The sequence below is a fragment of the Crocuta crocuta genome, unplaced genomic scaffold, assembly GCF_008692635.1.
Source record: "Crocuta crocuta isolate KB4526 unplaced genomic scaffold, BGI_CrCroc_1.0 scaffold3, whole genome shotgun sequence".
NCBI lineage: Eukaryota > Metazoa > Chordata > Mammalia > Carnivora > Hyaenidae > Crocuta > Crocuta crocuta.
In genome coordinates this window covers 15,165,758-15,188,730 of record NW_027529934.1, presented here as the reverse complement: position 1 = coordinate 15,188,730, position 22,973 = coordinate 15,165,758, and the positions used below count along the sequence as shown (strand labels likewise).

The 22,973-nt window shown below is 45.2% G+C and overlaps 1 protein-coding gene across 2 annotated transcripts in view; it reads left to right on the top strand.

Moving 5' to 3' along the window:
• PAPPA2 (pappalysin 2) overlaps positions 1–22,973 on the top strand; it is a 268,752-nt gene that overhangs the window by 112,564 nt on the left and 133,215 nt on the right. Inside the window, exons 4-8 of one of the 2 annotated variants that reach the window (XM_077763319.1) lie at positions 9,624–9,917; positions 11,833–12,025; positions 15,221–15,342; positions 18,608–19,097; positions 22,349–22,477. In XM_077763319.1, coding sequence (XP_077619445.1) covers positions 9,624–9,917; positions 11,833–12,025; positions 15,221–15,342; positions 18,608–19,097; positions 22,349–22,477 — 1,228 coding nt within the window. The remainder of the gene's footprint in view (positions 1–9,623; positions 9,918–11,832; positions 12,026–15,220; positions 15,343–18,607; positions 19,098–22,348; positions 22,478–22,973) is intronic. The other variant, XM_077763320.1, reaches the window with a different exon arrangement.

The window sequence follows — 22,973 nt, the reverse complement described above, 5'->3', positions numbered from 1 at the left end:
TGTGTAACACTACTATCATCCGTAAGCAAGGAAAGGGCTAACATACTGTCTCCAGTGCCTCGGTAATAACCTCTGCCAGCTATTATGACTCAGATGGCATTTCTCCTGTGTGGGGTGGGGGGGGGATGACTGGAGACCCCTGAGTACTTGACACTTGAAAATAGGAGTGGCTGAGAGACCCTAGAAGAAGACAGAAAATGACATCAGTCCGCAAAATCTTCACCCTCTGCACATTGTCTTGGTTCAGTCTTTTTTTAAAGTTTATTTTTGTTTATTTTGAGAGAGAGAGATAGACAACAAGCAGGGGAGGGGCAGAGAGAGAGAGAGAGGGAGAGAGGGAATCCCAAGCAGGCTTTGTGCTGATAGCACAGAGCCTGACATGGGCCTCAAATCACAAACTGTGAGATCATGACCTGAGCCAGAATCAAGAGTTGGACGCCTAACTGAGCCATCCAGATGCCCCGGGCTTGGTTCTGTCTTGCCCAGAACAAGGACTTCCTTCTAATGAGATCACAGGCTGTAAAACTAAGAAGCCAATACAAGATTTAGAGATGGGTGGATTCTGGGCTGGTTTCGTTAAAAGCTTGCTTCTTTTTCTAGCTCCCATGACCTCTTTTTTTTTTTTTAACCTCCATTTCTTTCTCTCCCTTTATCTGTCAATCTACTGCTACTTCTTCGCTTGCCCTGCCCCACAGTGCTTCTCCCTGCACCCCGAGACATACTTTGGTAACTTTGTCCCTTCATTGTGGAGAGTGTGCTTGGAGGAGTGTATTTCAGCCAGTAACTGGAAGTAATTATGTAAGCACCTGCAGACCAGCCCTCAACTTCCTTGTTTTATGGCCATATAATATTCAGCCCTAAAAATTTTACAGAACTGTTTTAAAGTCATTTCAACTCATGTCCCTTCCTCAAACTGCCTCAGTTTTTTTGTTTTTTTTTCTTGTTTGAATAGAAGTAACTTTGGGAATCCTTCTCTTTACCATGTGCCCCTCTGGCGGTCTTGCACTAAAGCCGAGAAAAGCCAGTTGGAACTTGGAAATGCAGCATCCCCTTGGGACTTTGGCTCTCTACTACTGAGATTTCATCTTTTAATCAACAACGTCTCTTTTTTTCTTCCCCTGCACTGTCCCTGGACCACACAACAACCCTGTCTCATTGTTTCAGCTTGTCTCTTATAATCAAGGCTGAAAGGTCTTCTAAGAATGTATTTGTGCTCCCTCGTCAAGCCATTAAGTAACAGCTGTGTCACACATGGCCACCAGTTGCTACATCCAGGGAGCCCCGTTCATATTATGTTCTATGTACAAGTTAGTGGTACTGGCGTGGATCGACTTCAAGTCTCAGTATATACATTCAGGTATGCAAGAAATGTAACTTTTACTTATTCTTCTATAATTGGACTTAATTTCTATTTTGAGCCCCTACTTAGGTGGGGAGTAGACATTTAATCTTAGTCAATTGAGGTTTTTGGGTTTTGTTTTTGTTTTGTTTTGTATTTTGCCTGGGGCTGTGTCTGACTCTAGAGATGGCTTCCAAATGCCAAGGTTATAGGGGAAGAGATGCATTTTTGTCCTTGATAATCAGGTGATGCTGGTCACATGAGGTGCCCATTGTTTCCATTACAGGGTCCCACCTTCAGGGGATCTCTGAGAAGGTTCTCTGTCACTCTTCCTTCTTAGTAATTTTTCTCTAGAACTAGGGCACTTACTCAGGAATCCATTACTGGAATAAGGCAAGATCCCCTGCTGTCAGATCACATGCACCTATTTTGAATCCTTTTGTTTAGGTCTTGAAATACAGAATACAGTCCACTTTATCTGCACCCACCACCATCTGTATATTCCCTTTATTTCCCTTTTATCTCTTTATTCCTCCTCTAGCTTAGAAGAATTTTTTCTGGGCTAAGATGATGGTGATGGCATTGGTAATGTGAGGCAGGGATCACCCCCTCCATTCACCTACCCTGTTTGCTAAACCCTGAATCTCCTCAGGGCCCAAATGGCATAGACTTCGAAAACCTCACTGCCAGAAAAGAGCTTCTTTTTTTTTTTTTTTTTCTTTTTACTCCATCTTTTACCTCCTAATGAGGTAATGGCTGAATGTAGATGAGCCTGGCTTTCTGAATTGGCAATGGAGTAAGGGACCAGGAGCCGCTGGGCTAAAATGTATTTCCAAAATGTTGCCTCCATTCATGCTATCGCTTCGAAGTTTCCCCTGAGTAGACACTCCTGGGTTTTATCATCATCTCCTACAAAGCCTTTCAAAACAGGTGTTAGGCAGGCAAATGAAGTTAGAGTCTGATAGTGTCTTAGAGTAAAGATTGAGGAACCACGATATTATTGAAAACATATCTTGTCATGTCTTTCTTCTACTTCCTGTTACCATGTAGCAAATAAAAGCTGAGAACATAGGGGCACCTAGGTGGTTCAGTCAGTTAAGTATCCGGCTTCGGCTGGGTCATGATCTCATGATTTGTGAGTTTAAGCCCCATGTTGGGCTCTGTGCTGACAGCTCAGAGCCTGGAGCCTGCTTTGGATTCTGTGACTCCCTCTCTCTCTCTGCCCCTCTACCCTCTACTCATGCTCTGTCTGTCTCTGTCTCAAAAATAAACAAACATTAAACAAATTTTTTAAAAAGCTGAGAACACAAATGGATTCAGTTGTAGAGAAGGGAATCCCTATCTCCCCCATCATACTACCATATTTTATCCCTCATTTGTATTTTAATTTTACCCTCTCAGATAAGGAGAAACAAAAATGAGCAGTGGTTTTGACCATAAAAAATGATAATTATATTCTTTATAACTAGAGAAGTAGTAAGGAATAGATTATTGGCATTATAGTAAAAAAGGGAGTCTTGGGTAAATCTGACCTCCCAGCAAGGTCTATGAAGAATTAAACAAACAGTCCAATCTGTAAGATTTTCTTTCCATACACAATCACTGTTGGACTAATTTCATGCCATTGCAAAAAATTTTTTAATGTCAGTGTGTTGTCTCTGAATTGAACGGGCACTTGTTTATTTACAACTCTGTCCAAATCTCATATGGCTTCTGGGTGCCCATGGGTGTCAGGACCCGAACAGCATGGGAACAAAGTGTGAGCCACCTAGGGGCAGATCAGAGCTCCTAGCATGGAGATGCTTGTCTTCCTTGCCTAGCGGTGCTGGGTTTCACTCTGAAAAGCCTGCTCTGTTTGTGGTTAGGCACCAGCCTTCCCATTTTCTTGATGAATGAAGATGGTTAGGAGGAAGCCAAGAAAAGGTGGGGGCAAGCAAGCCTGTGTGGCCAGGCTGCAGCATCTAATTATAGTAATATTGACAAATGGTCTGATATACAGTTGGGGTTGCTTTGTTCAGAAAATAAGCTAAATGCTTATTTATCTACATCACTATTTTAATCTCCATTACAACCTTTTGAGTTAAGAACTCTCATATTACCATGAAACAGATCAGGAAGTAGCCTTGAGAACTTTTAAGGAACAGTCCCAAAGATAAGGATCAATACATTTCCAGTGAGGGTCCACAGCTAAAGAAGAAGCCCACGCCACTACCGGGGCCATCTTGTGTGAGAGGCTTCTGAGAAGTGCTGTGAGGACCCACCTATACCCACTCAGAGTCTGACCCATGCTAGTAATGGAAAGGCAGCAAAGTTTGGGGCACAGGTCTGACCATCAGAAACTGATGCTGCTTTGTTTGAATATTAATCTAAAATAAGAACTGGAAAGTAGCACGTGGTAGTATCTTTTTATTATTCCTATTCAGTTGCTTCTGGAAAAGGATTACACATTTCCCTCAGTAGGTGGGAGTTCACTGCTCCTCAGACTCTCCTTGGTCAGACCCAACTAAGAGAGGGCAGGAAAGGCTTGTCATTTAAGGGACTCTGTTTTTATTTATTATTAATCAGGTTTCATTCCTTCTTAATGAAAAGAAGTTCTCCTATTCTTCTTTTTAGATTTTTGGACAGCAAGTCTTTATGCCTCACTCAGGCTTTGGTGTAAATATATGTGTGTGAGTGTGTGTGTGTGTGTGTGTGTGTGTGTGTCTGTGGTTTTTATCAAAATGTGAAAGAACTTTTATAAACTAAACCATGAAATAAACTACAGTCTCTCCCCTCCTACCCACATTGTGTGTATGAGTGTGTGTATGATTAAAGCCTACTCCCTTAATAATTTCATGAGTGTGTCTTAGTTGGAATAAAAGGTGACTGGAAGAACCATGTGGGACCCCCTGCACATGGGATGGGAAGGAGAGGGCGTGAGGGTGAGCAGACAGTGAACCTGGATCCCTTGAAGATCTAGCAGATCTAAGTAGAATGTCTGCGGTTGCTCATGCCCAGCTTTCTCCTTGCCCTCAGGCTCCTGAGAGACGGGAGTCTCGGAACACAAGTTACTAGGCCAAGGGGGTGACGGTTCGTGATAACACAAACTTTTCTTCACGTGGTGTTTCTGATGACCAACGGTCCTGAATGTTAGCTCCTAGAGACACAAGATGACAACAGGAGAGACGCTAGGTGATAAACCTGGCTAGCCCTCTCATTTCTCAGGTAACCTCAGGAAAGGTGGAAGAGCAGAACCAAGATCATAGAGCTAGTCAGGGTCAGGACCACATTCCAAGTTCCTTAAGTTCTGGTCCAGCATGATTTCCTAACCTCAGGCTCTAGCGAGCATAATTACTGTAAGAGGATCTTGGGTTTTTTCCTCAGTGTGTTTTGGTGTACACAGCACTTACCTCTAAATTGGAATATACAACATTCTGTCTAACACACACAGAGTAGCTAAGCTCATTACCGTTTGTTACATACAATGATTTGGGGGTGAAAGTCTCATCTTTCCGGAGTAAAAACTACAATGATAAGCACGTTAAAAGGTTTACTTTTTTTTTTAATGTTTTATTTATTTCTGAGAGAGAGAGAGAGAGAGAGACAGCGTGAGCAGGGGAGGGTCAGAGAGAGAGGGAGACACAGAATCTGAAACAGGCTCCAGGCTCTGAGCTGGCAGTCAGCACAGAGCCCGACGCGGGGCTCGAACCCACGAACCGCGAGATCATGACCTGAGCCGAAGTTGGTCGCTTAACCGACTGAGCCACCCAGGCGCCCCTAAAAGGTTTACATTTTTAATTAAAATTTAAGTGTTGCCTGGTTAAGTCTATACTCTCCTTCATGTGCATTAAGAGTGCTCTGGTGGAAAACCCTTGCCAGCTGTCATTGGGGTGGAGGAGATTTGCTGAGGGTGGTAAGGACTTGCATTTTTATGCCTCTCCCTCTCCTTGTAAATAAGCTGGTTTAAAGAGAATATTCCTAGATTGGGAAATATCTCATCTGGGGTTGAGGCAGAACCTTCTGGAGGATGATGAGACACCCACCCTCATGTCCTCCTCCAGTGTTCCCAGGACCACACTCCCAGGCATCCCTCCTCCCTATCTTTGCCATCCCTTCTTCCTATAATCTTATTTCTGTTCAGCTATAATCTCTTTCTTCTACCACTGGAGGAGATCCCAAGAGGTCTTGAGATGGACTGACCATATGTATGGGTAGACACACTACCATATGTGTTTGGTAGTGTTGTATGAATTGTCCCCTAAGGAATCTGGTATTCCTTATGTCAAAAGGTATTCTAGCCCAAACAGGTCCTGTGTTCCAATAAGTTTGGGAAGCAAAGGGTTAAACAAAATTGCTGCAGGGCTTTTCAGAACCTTTAGTTCATAGGCACCAGTAAATCTGGTGGGTGTGGTGTGTTGCATTTTTCTCAAGCACACCTAACCATTAGATACCACAGGTTTTAGGAAGAGCACAACTTTATAGGTGAATTGTAGACTTTTGAAGTCCTGTTTCTGGCAGATTGTTTTTTTTTTTTAATGTTTATTTATTTGAGAGAGAGAGAGAGAAAGAGACAGAGTGAGAGTTCTGTGAGAGGGAGACACAGAATCCAAAGCAGGCTCCAGGCCTTGAGCTGTCAGCCCAGAGCCTGATGCAGGGCTTGAATCCATGAACGGTGAGATCATGACATGAGCTGAAGTCGGACGCTGAACTGATTGAGCCACCCAGGGGTCCCCAGATTGGTTTTTGAATCCAAACCTTGCTTCGAGGTAGAAGAAGATAAAGGAGGAGGAGGGAAATAGGTTAAGTGTGTGCTTTGGGGGTGGAGAAGGGGGTGGGTGGAGGAAGGTAAAGAGAGTGATGGCACTTATAAACCACGCTGTGCTCTTATGAGCACCCTCGCTGACGTGAATGAAGAGCTGAGAGGGGTGCCCAGGCGTCTCAGTCGGTTACATGTCTGACTCCTGATCTCGGCTCAGGTCATGATCTTACAGTTCATGGGATTGAGCCCTGCGTGGGTCTCTGTGCTGACAGCATGGAGCCTGCTTGGGATTCTCTCTCTGCCCCTACCCCACTCATGCTCTCTCTCTCCCAAAGTAGATAAATAAATGTAAAGGAAAAAGAGCTGTGAGCTGAAGTCTGAACTTTGATGATGATTGCTACTGCAGTCGATGCAAACATGAAGGAGTTGGCATCTTGAATGTGAAAATGCTGCATTTTGCTGGCTCTATGCAAATACTGAGCACTCTGGATGTTACTGGAATAGATCTGTTTTCAAATAACTTCATGTTGACATAATGATGCACCAATGAAAGAAATAGAAAATAATTTTATAAAAGAGAAAAAGATTAATAGTAGAGAATAAAAGCTTTTACTGGAAGTGATAGAAATGATAAACAAGGGAGACGAGGTCTGGCTCTGTTTTAGATGTGAGAGTAGACCGTGTATTTCAGGATGAGTCTGGGCATGCCTTGGTTAACGTCACCATGTCTGATAGACTGGGAGGAGCTAGAACTTGGATTTAGAAACTGTCATTTGCAGTAAGGTAGTCACTGAAGGGGCAGATTGAGCCGCCGGGTGTGACACCAGATACCTGCGATTCCATTCTGCCCATGAAACCATTTATGTGGCTGTCTTTAGGGCATCACATAGAATTCAGGAATGAGCCAGTCCCTGGAATACGATCTTCCAGAAGAAAAGCAGGGCTGTTATTTTGGAGGAACTGCTATCCTCAGTGCACCGTTGATATAGGTAGGGCTCAGGTAGGATGGGCGAGGTAAGTCTTGGCATTGGGGGTCAGATCTGAGACAGAGGGGCAGGGGCAGCCTGGAAACACACCACAGGGTTAGTCCAGAGCTATTGACAAGGCCCTGTTTCAGGTCCTAGAGATGAGGATGAGGCCTAATTCTGACCATTTTGGGAGATAAAGGAGGAAGGTCAAGTGGTTCCAACCATGGGGAGGGAAGGAAAGTGGGGATTGGGAATCTGGGACTGGAAAGCTAGACACTGTAATACAAGTTGGGGCACTTGGGGTCTTTATTTAGCCTTTACTTTTGGAAAGGTACAGCGATACCACTGCTTCTGTCCAAGCCCAGATGAATGCAGTGAACTCTTCTTTGAAACACCTCCCTGGTGTTCTCGGGGAGTTTTGGGGGAGGTGAAGGTGGGACATATTCCCAAAGTGCCACTGACATTCTGAATTGCATGGTAGTTTAGTTGGACTTGTCTTTTGTCCCAGTGGTCATTGGCTCCTTATGAGTGTGGGTCATGAATTCAGAAACAGCACACAGGACTGTCATTTACTAAACTCCTCCAGCATGCTAAATGCTTTAGAAGACCCAACCTGCAAAAACCAGGAAGTAGGTGTCATCATCTCCACGTTACAGACGACACGGCTGAGGTCCTAGAAGCTCAGATAGCTGTTCAAGTCCTCAGAGCTGGTGTGTGGAAGGCCAGGATTCAGAACCAGAATTCCCTGACCCCAAACCCAATGTGCTTTCACCCATACCAATGGCTCTCGATCTGAGAAGTTTCAAACAATTCTGAGGCATAAATCCCCATCCTCGAATATTTGGATTCGTTTCATCTGGGCTAGCATTTGGACATCTGTGTTTTTTGTTTGTTTGTTTGTTCTGCTGCTACATATGCATTTTTTTTAAATGAATTCAAAATATAATTAAAAAGTACATATTGGGGAACGTCCATTCTCTTTTCCATAAAAATTGCTGTATCAATTTACATTTCTACCAAGAATGTAATGGATTTTTAAATTTTGTTTTAATTCCAGTGGAGTTATCATACACCGTTGTATTACTTTCAGGTATATAATATAGTGATTCAACACTTACGTTATAGTGATTCAACTATATGTTACCTTGTGTTCATCACCACCACCACTTAGTTCCCATCACTAAGTGCACTTCTTAGTTCCCATCACTATTTAACCCATCCTCCTACCCACCTCCCCTCTGGGAACCATCAGTTTGTTCTCTATAGTTAATTATCTATTTCTTGGCTTCTCTCCCTCTCTCTCTTGTCCTTTGCTCATTTGTTTTGTTTCTTAAGTTCCACATATGAGTGAAATCATAGTATTTACCTTTTCTTGACTGAGCTATTTCACTTAGCATTATACTCTCTAGCTCCATTCATGTCATTGCAAATGATTTTTTTTATGGATGAGTAATATTGTATATCATATAGCACCTTTTCATTATCCATTTATCTATCAGTGGATACTTGGGCTGCTTCTATAATTTGACTATGGTAAATAATGCTGCAGTAAACATAAGGGTACATTTATCCCTTTCAATTAGTATTTTTTTATTTTGGGGATAAATATGCAGTAGTGCAATTTCTGGATCATAGGACAGTTCTATTTTTAGCTTTTTGAGGAAACTTCATGCTGTTTTCCAAAGTGACTGCACCAGTTTGCATTCCCATCAACAGTGTAAAAGGGTTCCTTTTTCTCTACATTCTCACCAACACTTACTGTTTCTTATGTTTTTTATTTTAGCCATTCTGATGGATGTGAGGTGAAATCTCATTGTAGTTTTGATCTGCATTTCCCTCATAATGAATGATGTTGTACATCTTTTCGTGTGTCGACCATCTGTATGTCTTCTTTGGAGAAATGTCCATCCATTTCTTTTGCCCACGTTTAAATTGGATTCTTTGATTTTTGGGTGTAGAATTATATAAGTTCTTTATATATTTTGTATACTAACCCTTTATCAGATATGTAATTCGCAAATATCTTCTCCCATTCTGTAGGTTGCTGTTTAGTTTTGTTGATTATTTCCATTGCTGTGCAGAAGCTTTTAATTTTGATGATGTAGTCCCAATAGTTTATTTTTGCATTTATTTCCCTTGCTCAGGAGACATACCTAGAAAAATGTTGCTGTGGCCAATAACAGAGGTATTACTGTCTGTGCTCTCTTCTAGAATTTGTATAATTTCAGTCCTCACATTTAGGTCTCTTGGACATCTGTGTTTTTTAACGCCACTAGGTGCTATTAATGTGCAGCCAGCGCTAAGAATCCTGGCTCTCTGTCATGTCGTATTGTCTTTATTGCTATCCCTGGCTTCTAGTAGAGCACTCATCTATGTTGGGGTTAAAGCCGTGTTTATTGATTAGTTCAGATGGTGTTTGTGACCAAAGGGAAGAGCAGGGGATTGAATGCTGCTAAAAGTTATAAAGTATTCTCTTAGAGGCTGAAGTTGAACACTGGAGTTTACCAGATGTAATTAAGGATCAGAGGGCTACTATTCACGGCATGCTTAGAGATGTTTTCCAAATCTTCTATTGCAGGTGGCGTTGTCCTCAACCCAGCCTATTATGGCATGCCCGGCCATACCAACATCATGATCCATGAGGTGGGACATGTCCTCGGACTCTACCATGTCTTCAAAGGGGTCAGTGAGAGGGAATCCTGTGATGACCCCTGTAGGGAAACAGTGCCATCCATGGATACAGGAGACCTCTGTGCTGACACTGCCCCTACTCCCAAGAGTAAGCTGTGCCAGGAACCAGAGCCTATCAATGACACCTGTGGCTTCACCCACTTCCCGGGGGCTCCATTCAGCAACTACATGAGCTATACAGGTATCATGACAGTTTCAATGTGTATATTTGTTATTTAGATTACATGGGGGCCTTTTGTGGCCAGGATGGAGAGGCCCATGAGGCAGTCACTCATGCCAGAGGGCTGAAGTGTATTTATCATGTCATATTCTTTTTAATGTGTCTTTGAAGAACTTAAAGAAATATGGAGATGAGATGGGTTCTAATGGGCTGGATTCTCCTCTGCTAGAGGTCAAAAGAAAAACACACCTTTATCGTGGAGAGTTTAAAAAGGAGGCAAAATCCAAAGCTCTCTTGAGATTCCTTTGACCTCTAGAACATGGTTGTTCTTGGTCTTGCCCACGTTCTTAGGCATCCACTCTGAAGGAGACTCTAACAGTGATGGGGAAAGAGGTTTCTGGGTCAGGTGGCTCTGTGCTGTTTTTGAAGTTAGTCAAGAAGATGGACTTGGTTAATTTTAAGCTGAAGCTTAGAATTCCTTTTCATTTTGTTCTTTTTTAAAGTATCTGATTTGCTTCTTCCAACATGAGCCAAGGGCTGATTCTTAGCTTGCCTACCAAAAAAATAAAGATGCTGTCTCATTAAAAAATGGTACTACTTTCCTGGCCCTGGGAACAACCCTAATATCTGGTCTTGTTATCCTGGATCATGTCTCTTCCTTGTCTTGTTTCATCTTCCTCATTTCTGGCAAAAAGTAGTACGATATTATCATAGTCTCTTAATGACGGACTCAAATATATCCCTAAAAGTATGGACTGATATGATTTGATGACTTATTCTAGGGAGAAGGAATGGGATGATTTTTCTGTAAGGTGAAGGGGCCAAATTCTAGGACTATCCACCCCCCTCCAAAAGAAAAAAAAGAGATAAACTACAAGGACTTGGTCATGCCTTTGAAGGGAAGAAGGGAAGAAAAGAGTGGTGACCTGGTCACCTATATATTTCCATCCAAGTATTATTTTGGGATGTAGTTAAGGTGCACTGAATGCATAACGACCAGCAGCCCTACCTCCCCCAACGAGGACACAGTGGCCCTTGCCACAGGAGACCAGACAGTGGGGGTGCAGAGGGCAGAGCTGTTTATCACCACCTTGAAGTGGGCTGAGAAAACATCTCAGAGACAGGGGGGAGCGGTGTTTGACTGCTGTGCCTTCATTAAAAAAAGCTTTGAGGTGCGCCTGGGTGGCTCAGTCAGCTGAGCCACCGACTTCGGCTCTGGTCATGATCTTGCAGTTCGTGAATTTGAGCCTCAGGCTGTCAGCACAGAACCTGCTTCAGAGCCTCTGTACCCTTCACTCTGACCCTCCCCTGCTTCCACTCTCCCAAAAAAAAAGTAAATATTTTTTAAAAATGCTCTGAAACTAAAATAACTCCTTTCCAGCCCTATGAAAACCATGTTAACAGGGAGATGTTGCAGGCTCCAAGAAGAAGGTAGGGACCACGGTCCCCAGTCCTGCTGCATCCTTGACATTTTGGCACTCTCTTCCCTTGAACCTCTCCACTGAATCCTCCCTCACCTTGGCAGAGCCACTGGGCATAAAGCAGGTGTCCACAGCTCAGGCGAGGTTCATGAGTAACAAGGCCATATGCTGAAACACTGCCATCTTGTGGTTTCCTGAATAAGTAACGGTCTGCTCAGAACAATCTTGTACCCCTGGCTTGAGTCTGACCCTGGCTCAGCCTAATAGCAAGGTGCTGAGGGATAGGCAGCGCTCTTCTCTGCCTTCTCCTTTCCACCTGTGGCTTACATACTCTCTGGAACAGCGTACATTTGTTCATCTGACAAGTCTCTGTGGAACCCAGTAAGTGTGAGGCTTTGTGTTACGTGACTCAGGGTGTGAGCAAGGCAGAATTTGCCCCTGCCTTGGTGGTCTTTGGAGGTCAAAACTTTTTCACTCTCCTCTTCCTTTGTTTTGTTTTGTTTTGGTCTGCACAGACGATGACTGTACCGACAGCTTCACCCCTAACCAGGTGGCCCGGATGCATTGCTATTTGGACCTCGTGTATCAGCAGTGGAGTCAAAGCCAGAAGCCCACGCCCATTCCCATCCCACCCATGGTCGTCGGGCAGACCCGCACGTCCCTTACCATCCACTGGCTTCCTCCAATTAGTGGGGTTGTGCATGACAGGTGAGAGAGGCGCTTGCCATGAGCTGCTCTGTGGTCTCTGACATTTCTTATGTGCAGGGGGAAGGGTGTAATGTGAGCGGAGACCCGGGGTGGGTCTGTAAACATGCGTACCACTGCTTGGGGCACCCCTCCGTCTCCTCAGGAGAGCTCGGGGCTGTCACATAAGCCCATGGCTCCTCACGCGTGCTCACTCCTTGGCGAGGGGCCTGTCACGTGTCCCCTTCAGAGTGTCATACCCGACAGGCTCCCAGAGCCGTGAAGAGGTTGACAAATGGGATAAAGAGGAGCTGACAGAGCTGAGGTGGAGTTTGCTACCTGTCCCGGTCAGCCATTCCTCCCTGGTGGGAGGGTGGAACGAGCTTTGCTGCCTGCACAGTGGTATTTGGGGGAAGGAAGTGTGCTCTGTTCAGACAGCCCTGGGAGGTTATCCACTGCTATCAGCTGTGTAAGGGACTTACCCAGCTTCTGTGGTGTTTCTAATACCTTCTCTGCTTCCTGGTGTACCTGGTGCCACTTATGGCTGCTGTCTTACTGAGCTGTCGTTACCTGTGTGCTCTCCCGTTTGCCCCATTTCACTGCTACTCCCTGGGGGCAGGACTGTTTTTTGTGTCTTTGTCCCTTGGCCTGTACAACAGACATGTGATACATGTGTTTTTGAAAAGAATCATTATATCTGAAAGTAGTTATTTATCCTCTGCATACCTGTCTAAATGAATACCGGGGAAGGTGTAAAAAAAGGCGAGAAGGTAGGAAAAGGATCGCCTGTGACCGCTGGTGGGAGGCAGGGGCAATGTGGTTTCTCTGGAAGGGGCCAGAACTCCATCCTTGGCCTGTGTGGGCTCTCCACTTCCAAGCTCTGCCACCATCTTTTAAATACCTGCAGGGGCTCTGGTCTCTGTGGTCCGTCTTTGTGTGAAGCCTCGCACTAAGTATTGTACCTGCAGTCGTCTTCCTCAGTCCTTGCAGCGAGCACGACTCCGGCCACATGAGTGAGAGACCCTAGGCCCAGAGACGCACCTGGTGGCCCACCCCATACCCCACAACCGAGCGGAGGTGGTGAAATGCGGCCTCTGCCCAAACTGCAGATGGGAAACCTGGAAGAGATGATTTCTATGAATCAAGAGCTTTCCCGTTTAGCAGGTAGATGATAGCCCCTCTTCTACTCAGAGCTTCCCCACTGGGCGTCCGGCCCCAGCTATGGGTCTTGACATCCCTGGAGCTGTTTCCATACACTCCATCCTTGCTTAAAGCCTGGGAGAAAAGGCAGGAGAGACAGGGATGAGAGGGAGCAGGTGAGTCCGTTTTTCCCAGTGGCCTTCCCAGCCTTCTGGATCTTGGGACCTGTCCTCAGGACCTTGATGCACGCTCAGGGCGTGGTGTCAGCACCCGGGCTTTCATGGGCCCCATCTGTGAGTCAACAAATGTGGTGTTTGAGAACACCCTTCCTGCGAGTGTGACCCTGTGCTGCTTTGGTCAGACTGGCTGAACCGTAAGTCCTCTGTGGCCATGTGCGGACTGGAGTTCTATATCAGTTTATGGAACACATGTAAACAATTTAATCTCTCCATTCTCCCTCTGGTACAAACGTTGCGATAGAGCAGACATCAGTACTGGCATGCTGCGAGCCTGTTGGCAGAAAAGGCTATAATTTGCTTCCTTCTCTCAGCTAGGTGGGCCACAGCGTGGAGGCCTCCCAACACGCGTGTTGGGGAGACTCACGTCACACACCCAGCCATTTGTGTCACGCTCGGAGTTGTGTTTACTCCTCCCCAGTAGGTATTTGGAATTCTTAGGTCAGAGAGGAGCCCAACCACGCACTCGGCAGCGGCCCTGGGGAGGCCAAGTACATCAAGGAAATGTGGTTTGGAGTTGTGTCCACACTAGAAGTGGGAGCCGACCGGAGTCAGAGGTTGGAGTTAACTGCACCTTTTCATTGCCAAAGTCCTGGACACTTGCTGGTTTGGGGGAACTTGCTGAAAGGAATTAAGGAACTTGCTGTGACCTTAGGCAGTTGACTTAATCTCTCTGAGCCTGAGTGTCCTCATTTGTAAACACAGAGTTCTTGTAGGGATTAGAAATGATTTATGAAAAGCTCCTGGTGGCACAATGCCAGGTATATAAGGTGCTTAAAAATGGGAGCTGGGAAAAAAAAGGGGAGCCAATCACATAATTATTACCTCTATTTAACAGTTACATTAATTTTCTTGTCTATTACATGATATTCGTTTTCTTTCTCTACCTGGGAGGGACCTTGATTTAATGCCTCCATTTTCAGATTAACAATTTGGGCTTCTAAAAAGATTCTAAGTGTCAGAGACGGGCCTCATCAAGTGCCCTTCCCTTGTCCTTTGGCTATTGAAGAGCTCCTCATAAAGCCCACTAATAGTCTCAGCGATGCTCATAAAACAAGCTCTTACGGACAGACTGCTGAGGCCAGGCCCTATGCTAACTGCTGGGCATAGAGAGAATGGAGTTTGGTGTGAGCCTGCTCATAGGCAAAGGAGAGAATGGGAACGTCCTGTCCTGAGACAGGAGCCAGAAGTTGCAGCGGGTGCATAGTTCATCGTGCTGGGAACATAAGTTCATAAAGGAACGAAAGTAAGTAAGGCTGGAGTTAGCTTGTGAAGAACGTTGGATCATGGTAAGACATTTGGAGGTATTCACATAGGCGATGGAGAGCCAAGGGGCATCGCATTTCATGTGACTTTTATTTTATATGTAAAGTAGGGAGTTTGAAACATAGAGCCACATATATTTAATGAGTTTACTCTGAAAATTGTTGTCTGCTTTAGTTGGTGGAAGGTAAGAGGTCTTGGATGACTTATTGAAAGTTAGCCTAGTTAGGAGTCTTATGCTGTAAGATTCAGATCTTAATTATTTGAGGTTGAACGTTCCTAGGACAGAAGCTGTCCACTTTCATCTCCACAGGCCTCCATTATGACTTAGTTAAATTCTTCTGCTTCATAACCTTGAGAATTTCATGTCACTATGAATTTTTAAAAGATGAGGTCTACCCCAGAAGGAAATGAGTTGAGAAATAGTTGTGTTCCCAGTTACCCCCTGGGGCCTCAGTACCCATTGCCTTGTGCGCACCCCCCACCCCCACACTCCCAGAGGCCTTCCGAATTTCGAATGCTGTGATCCCAGTTCACCTGATTACTTCTCCTTGTCTCCCCTCCCCCTTCATCTTCCCAGGGTCCCAGGCAGCGTGTGTGGTGCCTGCACTGAAGACGGGACATTCCGTCAGTATGTGCACACAGCTTCCTCCCGGCGTGTGTGTGACTCCTCAGGTTACTGGACTCCAGAGGAGGCTGTGGGTAAAGGACCATAGCTTTTTTGTTTATACTTGGTGGCTGATGAGAATGGGGGCGGGGGGAGAGGATGGAGCGGTGGCATGGTGAGAAGAAGGTTGTGTGTGTGTGTGTGTGTGTGTGTGTGTGTGTGTGTGTGTGTGTGTGGTTTGCTAGATATCTCCAGGGACCTGGGAAAGACTGCATGGTACTTTCGTGTATCCCACGTATGCTTCACATGGAGGCCCAGTGGCTGTGATGGAGCAGAGGTCAGTATAGAGGACAGAGGGATGGAGAAGACAGCTGGCCTCAGGGGGTGACTTCAGGATGAGAGCTCAGGCGTTCAGTGTTATGCACACCTACGAGCCCGCTAGCTGCCCTGCCACATACCAGTGTAAGCTGATCTCTATCAGGAGAGTAATAGAGAACACAGTGCAGGGAACACCGATGTTCGGCCCAAGCTGGTCTGGGTCGGGGTGGGAGTGGGGTGGACTAGGTGTTCCAAACTGATCGTTCTCATCTATGCTATTTTATGAGTCTATTAATCACTGGGTACTGGTTGTGCTTTGGATGTGATGTAGCCTCCTAGGCTCTAGAAGGGGGAAAATGCTTTTAGCTGCCCTTTTTCCTGTCCCTCACCATACTTCTCAGTTAATACTCACTCACATACTTATAGCAAGGCCTCTCCTCTAGGACAGATTCAAGCATGAATGTTATCCTAGTTTAAGTCCAGAAAACACTATTGACAGGAGTTTTAGCACCTTCTGTTGAATGGCTTGACTTCCTCCCTCTCCATCATCTTTAGTGTTTATCTAGTTATCATCTTTTTCTTTTTCTTGTATTTATTAAGATCCTAAAAACTACTTAGTAAGATGAATTGGACACAGTCCTGTTTAAGTTAGTTTGCAGTCTTCATTCTGACCAAAAATAAAAGTGGTTTTAGAGTCAACAGTGTCTGTAAAATGTCCCTTTGAACTCCCAGTTGCTCAAATGACAGGAGCCTCAAGGAGAAATTAGGAGGCAGAAAATGTACTTGATTTTGATTGGACGTATAGAACTTTTTTCAGATGTGAGTTTTCAAGGAAGAATGGAAAGTGACAATGAAATTCACATTGGCACTGTGTTGGACTCATGTGGAGATTGGCATTTCATAAAAGGCCTTTTCTGTGGCAAACAGATTGTCCTGTACTGGTGTTTTAATGCCCATTCAACTCCCTGGCCCTGAATTGTTCTCCTTTTAATTTTTGGCAAAATTTAAAGTTATGTGATAGAGGTGAAAGGAATTAGAAAGTCCAGGTTCTAATTCTTGTATTGTGTCTTGAGGCCACTCAAGTCAACTTTCAAGGCCTCCACTTCATCTTTTAACGTGAGATCATGATGAAAATTTTCCGAGGCAGTGGTGCTGTTGTGTTGGCTTCCAAGGGGTTTTCCTCAGCTAATATTTTGGGGCCGGTTATTGGAAAATACCGCTAAGAAATACCATCTTCCTTTGCTTTGAAAAGATGGAGAATCAAGTTGTCCTTAAAATATACACAGTGAAAGTGATTGACTCCCAAACAGACTGTACACAAACACATATATTTACAGATGGGATCCCAATATCCTTAATGATACTTAATGAACACTCATTGACTACCAACTACTTTCTAAAATGCAATGAGGAAGAGAAAATGGAACCACATTCCTTGCTTACCATATCATTTTTCTGGAAAGAACTCCTGGCTCTGTAATCTAAATTAGACCCCACCCCCATGCCATCACTGTCTAGCCTTTTATCCTTCTTCATTTTTCCTCAAAGATGCTATTACCACTTTGTCTAGTTAGTATTGTGCCTGTCACCCTATTGTAAGAATCATGACATTTATCTTTGTTGCTTACTCTCTCTCCAATGCCCGGATCAGTGCTAGGTGGGAAGGAGGTACACAGTCAATTTTTGTTGAATGAGTGAGTAAGTGAATGAATGGATCTACAGTACAGGCCAAAGATAACAAGGACTGTGAGATGTAACACAGACACACATACACACACATCTGTTTGAACTTGTTTCCTATGGGTTTTGGAGCATTCTTTATTTTCCAAGTTCTGAAGGGCTAAATAGTTCTCTTTTTGCAAATGTAATTTGCAAATGTTTCTATGGAACTCTGTACAGATCTTTCACACTCACCTAGTAAGCCAGGGGTTAAATAGCACTTATTCCATCAGTGAGGAAATTTGAGGATTATAAAGACTTACTATGGTCACACAGCTAATGGCACATCACCAGTTAGATTGTGACTCTGCTGATTCTAATTTAGCACTTTTTTCTTAAATTCCCCTCATGTGATATGAAAAAAACCATTTGTGTAATTTTCACAGAACCGACCTTGATATGTTTGCAATATTTGATTTTTTTACCATCCCTTTTTTGCTTAGCTACTGAATCTCTATTTTTTTCCTCCCCACTCGAGAATCCATGTTTCTCTTTTCCACCTGCAGTTTCCTGCATGCAGTGTCCTAACTGCTCTTACCTGAACTAAAAGGGAAATCTCAACATATGGTTTTAAAATTTGGCTGACAATCATCTGGAAGGACTGCTAAGTTGTGATCTTGGGGAATGAAAAAAGTTTTGTGGAGAGCCTCGTTAAACAAAATCTAGTGGCAGACTGAAGCAAACATGGGCCTTATTAAGAAATAAAACAGGGTTTCAGAAGCATTGATTTATCATAAAGTATTAATAAACTAAGTACAAATAATTCTCCTCTGATCAAGGACCCTTTAAGGACATGACTTACCTTCTTGGCATTAGCTTCATGTTTCCACCTAGGATCTGGGCCGCTCCATTCCAGATGCCTTGCTGGACTGCTCTTGTTAGAGGCCCATGGAGAGGGGATATGGAGCAAGACACAATCCTTTTAAATTGTTACACTTTTGTCCTCAGCAGGACTTAATTTTTTTTATTGTTTTCTTTATTTCTGAAAGAGAGAGAGAGAGACAGAGTGAGCAGGGGAGGGTCAGAGAGAGAGGGAGACAGAATCTGAAGCAGGCTCCAGGCTCTGAGCTGTCAGCACAGAGCCCGATGCGGGGCTCGAACCCATGAACTGTGAGATCATGACCTGAGCCGAAGTCAATCTCTTAACCAACTCAGCCACCCAGGCACCCCTGTCCTCAGTAGTAACCCCCTACCTTGACCAATTTCTGTAGGGATTGGCCCAATGCTCTCTTCTTTCGTCTTTCTTGTTGCTCATATGAGCCACTCATTTTTAGACTTCATGGCCATTCCTGATGCATCTGTCTTTCTGTTCACCTCCCTCAGGGCCTCCAGACGTGGACCAGCCCTGTGAGCCGAGCTTGCAGGCCTGGAGTCCCGAGCTCCACCTGTATCATATGAACATGACGGTCCCCTGCCCTTCGGAAGGCTGTAGCCTGGAGCTGCTCTTCCAGCACGCGGTCCAAGCTGACACCCTGACCCTGTGGGTCACCTACCTCTCCATGGACTCCTCCCAGGCACTCTTTGACACGGAGATCTTGCTGGAACACCAGGAGTCTGTGCATCTGGGCCCCTTAGACGCTTTCTGTGACACCCCACTCACTATCAAACTGCATGTGGATGGGAAGGTCTCAGGGGTGAAGGTCTACACTTTTGATGAACGGATGGAGATTGACGCAGCTCTGCTAACTTCCCAGCCCCATAGTCCCCTGTGCTCTGGCTGCAGGCCTGTGAGGTACCAGGTTCTTCGTGAGCCCCCATTTGCCAATGGCTTGCCCATGGTGGTGACAAATCCTCACAGGAAGTTCACGGACGTGTGAGTTGAGCAGCAGGGCTTTCTAAACCATGGGGCTTCCTGGGGCTTTGGGAGTGGGTCTCGCTTCCCCCTTTCCCACTTTTCCCCATTCCAACATGCCCTTAGCTGGGGAAATGTTCACAATCTCAGAGGGTGTTTTGTCCTAAAGTGGAGTATCTGAGCTGAAGAAAAGCATTTCCCAGCAAGGGGTGAGCAAGTATTCTGACTAATATTGTCATCGTTAGGATCACAGGGAAAAAAAAGCGGTTCTTTTCTGAGGTGCTTCTGCCCGACTGCAAGTATTTGCCACAAATAAGTTGATCGGAGTCGACTTCTATCTAGTGACGCAGTTTAATTTCTGATCCCTCACTGTAACTTTTGGACAGTCTGCTGCGGCTCCTCTAACATGTGAAGACTGTAGTTAACTCTTCTGTAGCTAAGCCAGGAAGCCAAGGGTCCTGCAGAAGCTCCTTCGTTTCAAGACCCATTCCTGATGTGTGTTTCATGGTTCCCTCTTTTTCTCCTCCCTTTCCCTCTCTCTCTTTCTCTTCCAACTCCCCTCTCTCTCTTTCTTCGGTTCCTTCTACACTTAATGAGTTCTGCTGTGTTCCTGGCACTGTGAGCTCAGTGCTGGAAGCACAGACTAAATAAGGTAAGGTCATTGGCGCAACAGAGTTCAAGGTGTAAGGTGGTATATTAGTGTCTCCAAAGGCAAATTATCGCCACCTCATACGTTTCCTCAGAGACTGCTCTGAGGGCTGAACTTGGGGTAAAACAAAAGTAGTATCAGAGGTGCTAGATGAGTTTGTGTTTGCTGCATTGGAAATCATTGCAAAATGAAGTGGGCTAAACTAACAAGCACTATTTTTCTTTTTTTTTTTTAAGTTTTATTTATTTTGATTGATGGCGCACGTGCACGAGTGGGGGAGGGGAAGAGAGAGAGGGAGAGGGGATCCCAAGCAGGCTCCACACTGTCAGTCCAAGGCCCGATGCAGGGCTGGATCCCGCTAACCGTGAGATCATGACCTGAGCTGAAATCAAGAGTCAGATGCTTAACCAACTGAGCCACCTAGGCGCCCCACAAACGCTGTTTTTCATGATTCTTCAGGTTGGCTGGGTGCTCTCACCTGGCCTGGCCAGCGGGGACAGTATAGGGTGAGCTTCTGTACCTGTTGGCTCCGCGGAGACAGCTGGCATGTCTAGGAGGATGGTTCTTCTTTGCACAGGACCTCTCATTCCTGGCAGGCTGTGTGTGGGCTTGTTCTCACGGTGGGGGGAGGGCACCGGCAGCGGGGGTGGGGCAAGCTCCACACGCTGGTACGTTACTCATGCTAACATTCCGCCAGCCACCACAAGTCACATGGCCAATGCCAGATCCAAAGGGGTGGCAAAATGAACTCCCTGTATTGATGGAAGGAATAGGAACGTCACATTGCAGAGGGGCGTGAGCATGGGACGGAGGGAACTGAGGCCATTTTGCAGCCTGCCACAGCTACACGAAAGTAGACAACGATGTTCACCTTGAGCTTTACTCCAGTTTCCTTCTCATACTTGCTCTCTGAGGTAGAACTGGAAGACATGAAATAGGCACAAAGCTCATGAAAATGAGAAGGGAGCTCAGGGAACACATGTAAAAGGAAAAATCAGTTTCCAAGCTTCTCTAAGAAGGCAGTTAAAATGACCTTTGGCATCTAACATAGTATCCACACACGTGCTCACGCGCACACACACATATACACACACAACCTTTAAGTCAGTCATATCCCATTTTATGGATGCGAAAACTAAGGCTTCACTTTAATCTGGCTGAACGGGCCCAGCTGCGACAGACTCAGGATTAAGATCCGGTTTTATGACTGAGGCTTGTTTTGGTTCCCTTGCCTTTGTGACACACTGCCTTTTATAAACTCAGGTCATCAAAGGTTTGGGCTACCTGCTGCTGGGTTTCTCCACAAGCAGTGTAAACACATTTTGAGACTACTGTCTGACCATTTCCCAGCTGCGGGGCAGTGTGAGACCTTTATGCGTGGCTGGATGCGAAGTCCGACAGAAACCACCCTGAAGAGGGAAACCATCAGAATTGATTAGAATAAAAAATTGCTTTTGCTTTTGAAATATCTGGCACTCTTGTGAGAAGATTGTTTCCCTAAAAGAAAGCTGATGTGGAGATTGGAAAGTCTTTAATATTTAGGAGTCTTTTCTATTCAAATAATTAAAAGCCACTAGGGAAGTTTTTAAAGATGTTTTTGAGACCCCACAGTATTTCCTGTTGGCCGGTCACAGCATCAGGTGAGAGAGTGGCTGAGGCGAAGAATCTGTTAAAGAAGGAGGGTGTTGGCAGGAGATTTGTGGCGGCCATTCATGGCAGTCCCCATAACCCTTTGTGATTCTGTCCCCCTAAGTTTCTCCCATTCTAGCTTGACTTTGGTGGGAGTTTTCCAGTTAGGGCAGGCACTGTACAAAATTAAGAGAAGGGCAGAATTTGTTTTTGGAAACAGCAGCCCTCTCTTGAGTCCTTTACCCTCACTTGAATGTTCAATCTCTCATGCCTGTGCCTGATCAGTGCACTTGGGTTCTAGAGAGAGTCTGATAAACTCCTTCCATCTCTGATGTCAACCAATTAAATTCCATTCCTGATGTGTACATATTTGGGCAGGTCTAGAGGTAGGTAGTCATGTAACATATTCATAGTTGTGGGATTCCTGGCATCCCCAGAATGATGGTGGAAGGTGTCGTCACCTCCTTCTGGGAAAGAGTGTGTCCTTCCCTCTGAGGACACGGTCTCTTTAAGACAAAAATTCTCTCAAAACACAAGAAAACGGTGCTCGGTGCTCCGCAGACCCAGGAAGGACCCTGCTGAGTCCAAACACTAAAGCTTTTCTTCTCAGTTTCTTTGATTACTTCAAGGATGCAGATGGCTGGTTTTCCAATAGTTGCTTCAGGTTGTTTTTCTTAACACGATAAAGGTATACTCGAAATGCCATCCTCCTGGATTGTACAAGACTGTTGGTTAATTCAGCGGCTGACTCCAGCAACCGTTTATTTCATGTACACTATGTGGAACGTACTGGGAATACAGAAGCCAGTATGTTTCCAAGCCTTCTGGTGTGCCCCGACCTTTGCCCCGATCTTTGCTTCACGTAACATCCCATATGTTTAACATTAATGTTCCCCCTAATATTTCTTTTAAACCCCTGCAAGCCATCTGCAAAGGACCCAGGGCAGTGTCTCACTTTCTGGATGTAGTAGTCATGGCTCATTGGTTTCCACAGGGAGGTCACACCTGGCCAGCTGTATCGGTACCAAGTTCAAGCTGGAGCTGGAACGGAACTGGGAGAAGCCTCGCCTCCTCTGAGCCACATCCATGGAGCTCCTTACTGTGGAGACGGGAAGGTGGCAGGGTGAGTAGCACGTGTATGGGAATGTGTGAGCAAGGACGTCCTGCCCTGCCCTGAACAGGAGGGTTCATCTTGAGTTTTAGTTTGCCTTGTTTTGGAAATCTCAAGCACTGTGTGAGCCTAGCCTCAAAAATCTAGGACCTGGTGATGATCTTGAGAGAGCACTCGCATCTCAGATGAGGAGAGGCTCACTTTTATTTAGAGCTCACTGCAGAGTGCTGAGGTACTAGAGCTGATTCAGGGCGGGGGGTGGGGCAGCTCTTAAGGTTTCATAGGACAAGTGCTGGGCAGTGACAGAGAGAAGGAATTTATAGGGAAGAAGGTTATGTGTCAGATACGATGTGAGGGTTATCTTTTGAATCAGTGGCCTGTCCTGTACCTCTGACTAGCTGTGTGACCTGGAAGTCCGTATAGTGTTCTGAGCTTCACTTGCTCATTTGACCCCTGGAAGACATGACTGTGGTGTAATTTACAACCATTCTGTAAAACCACCAAGGTA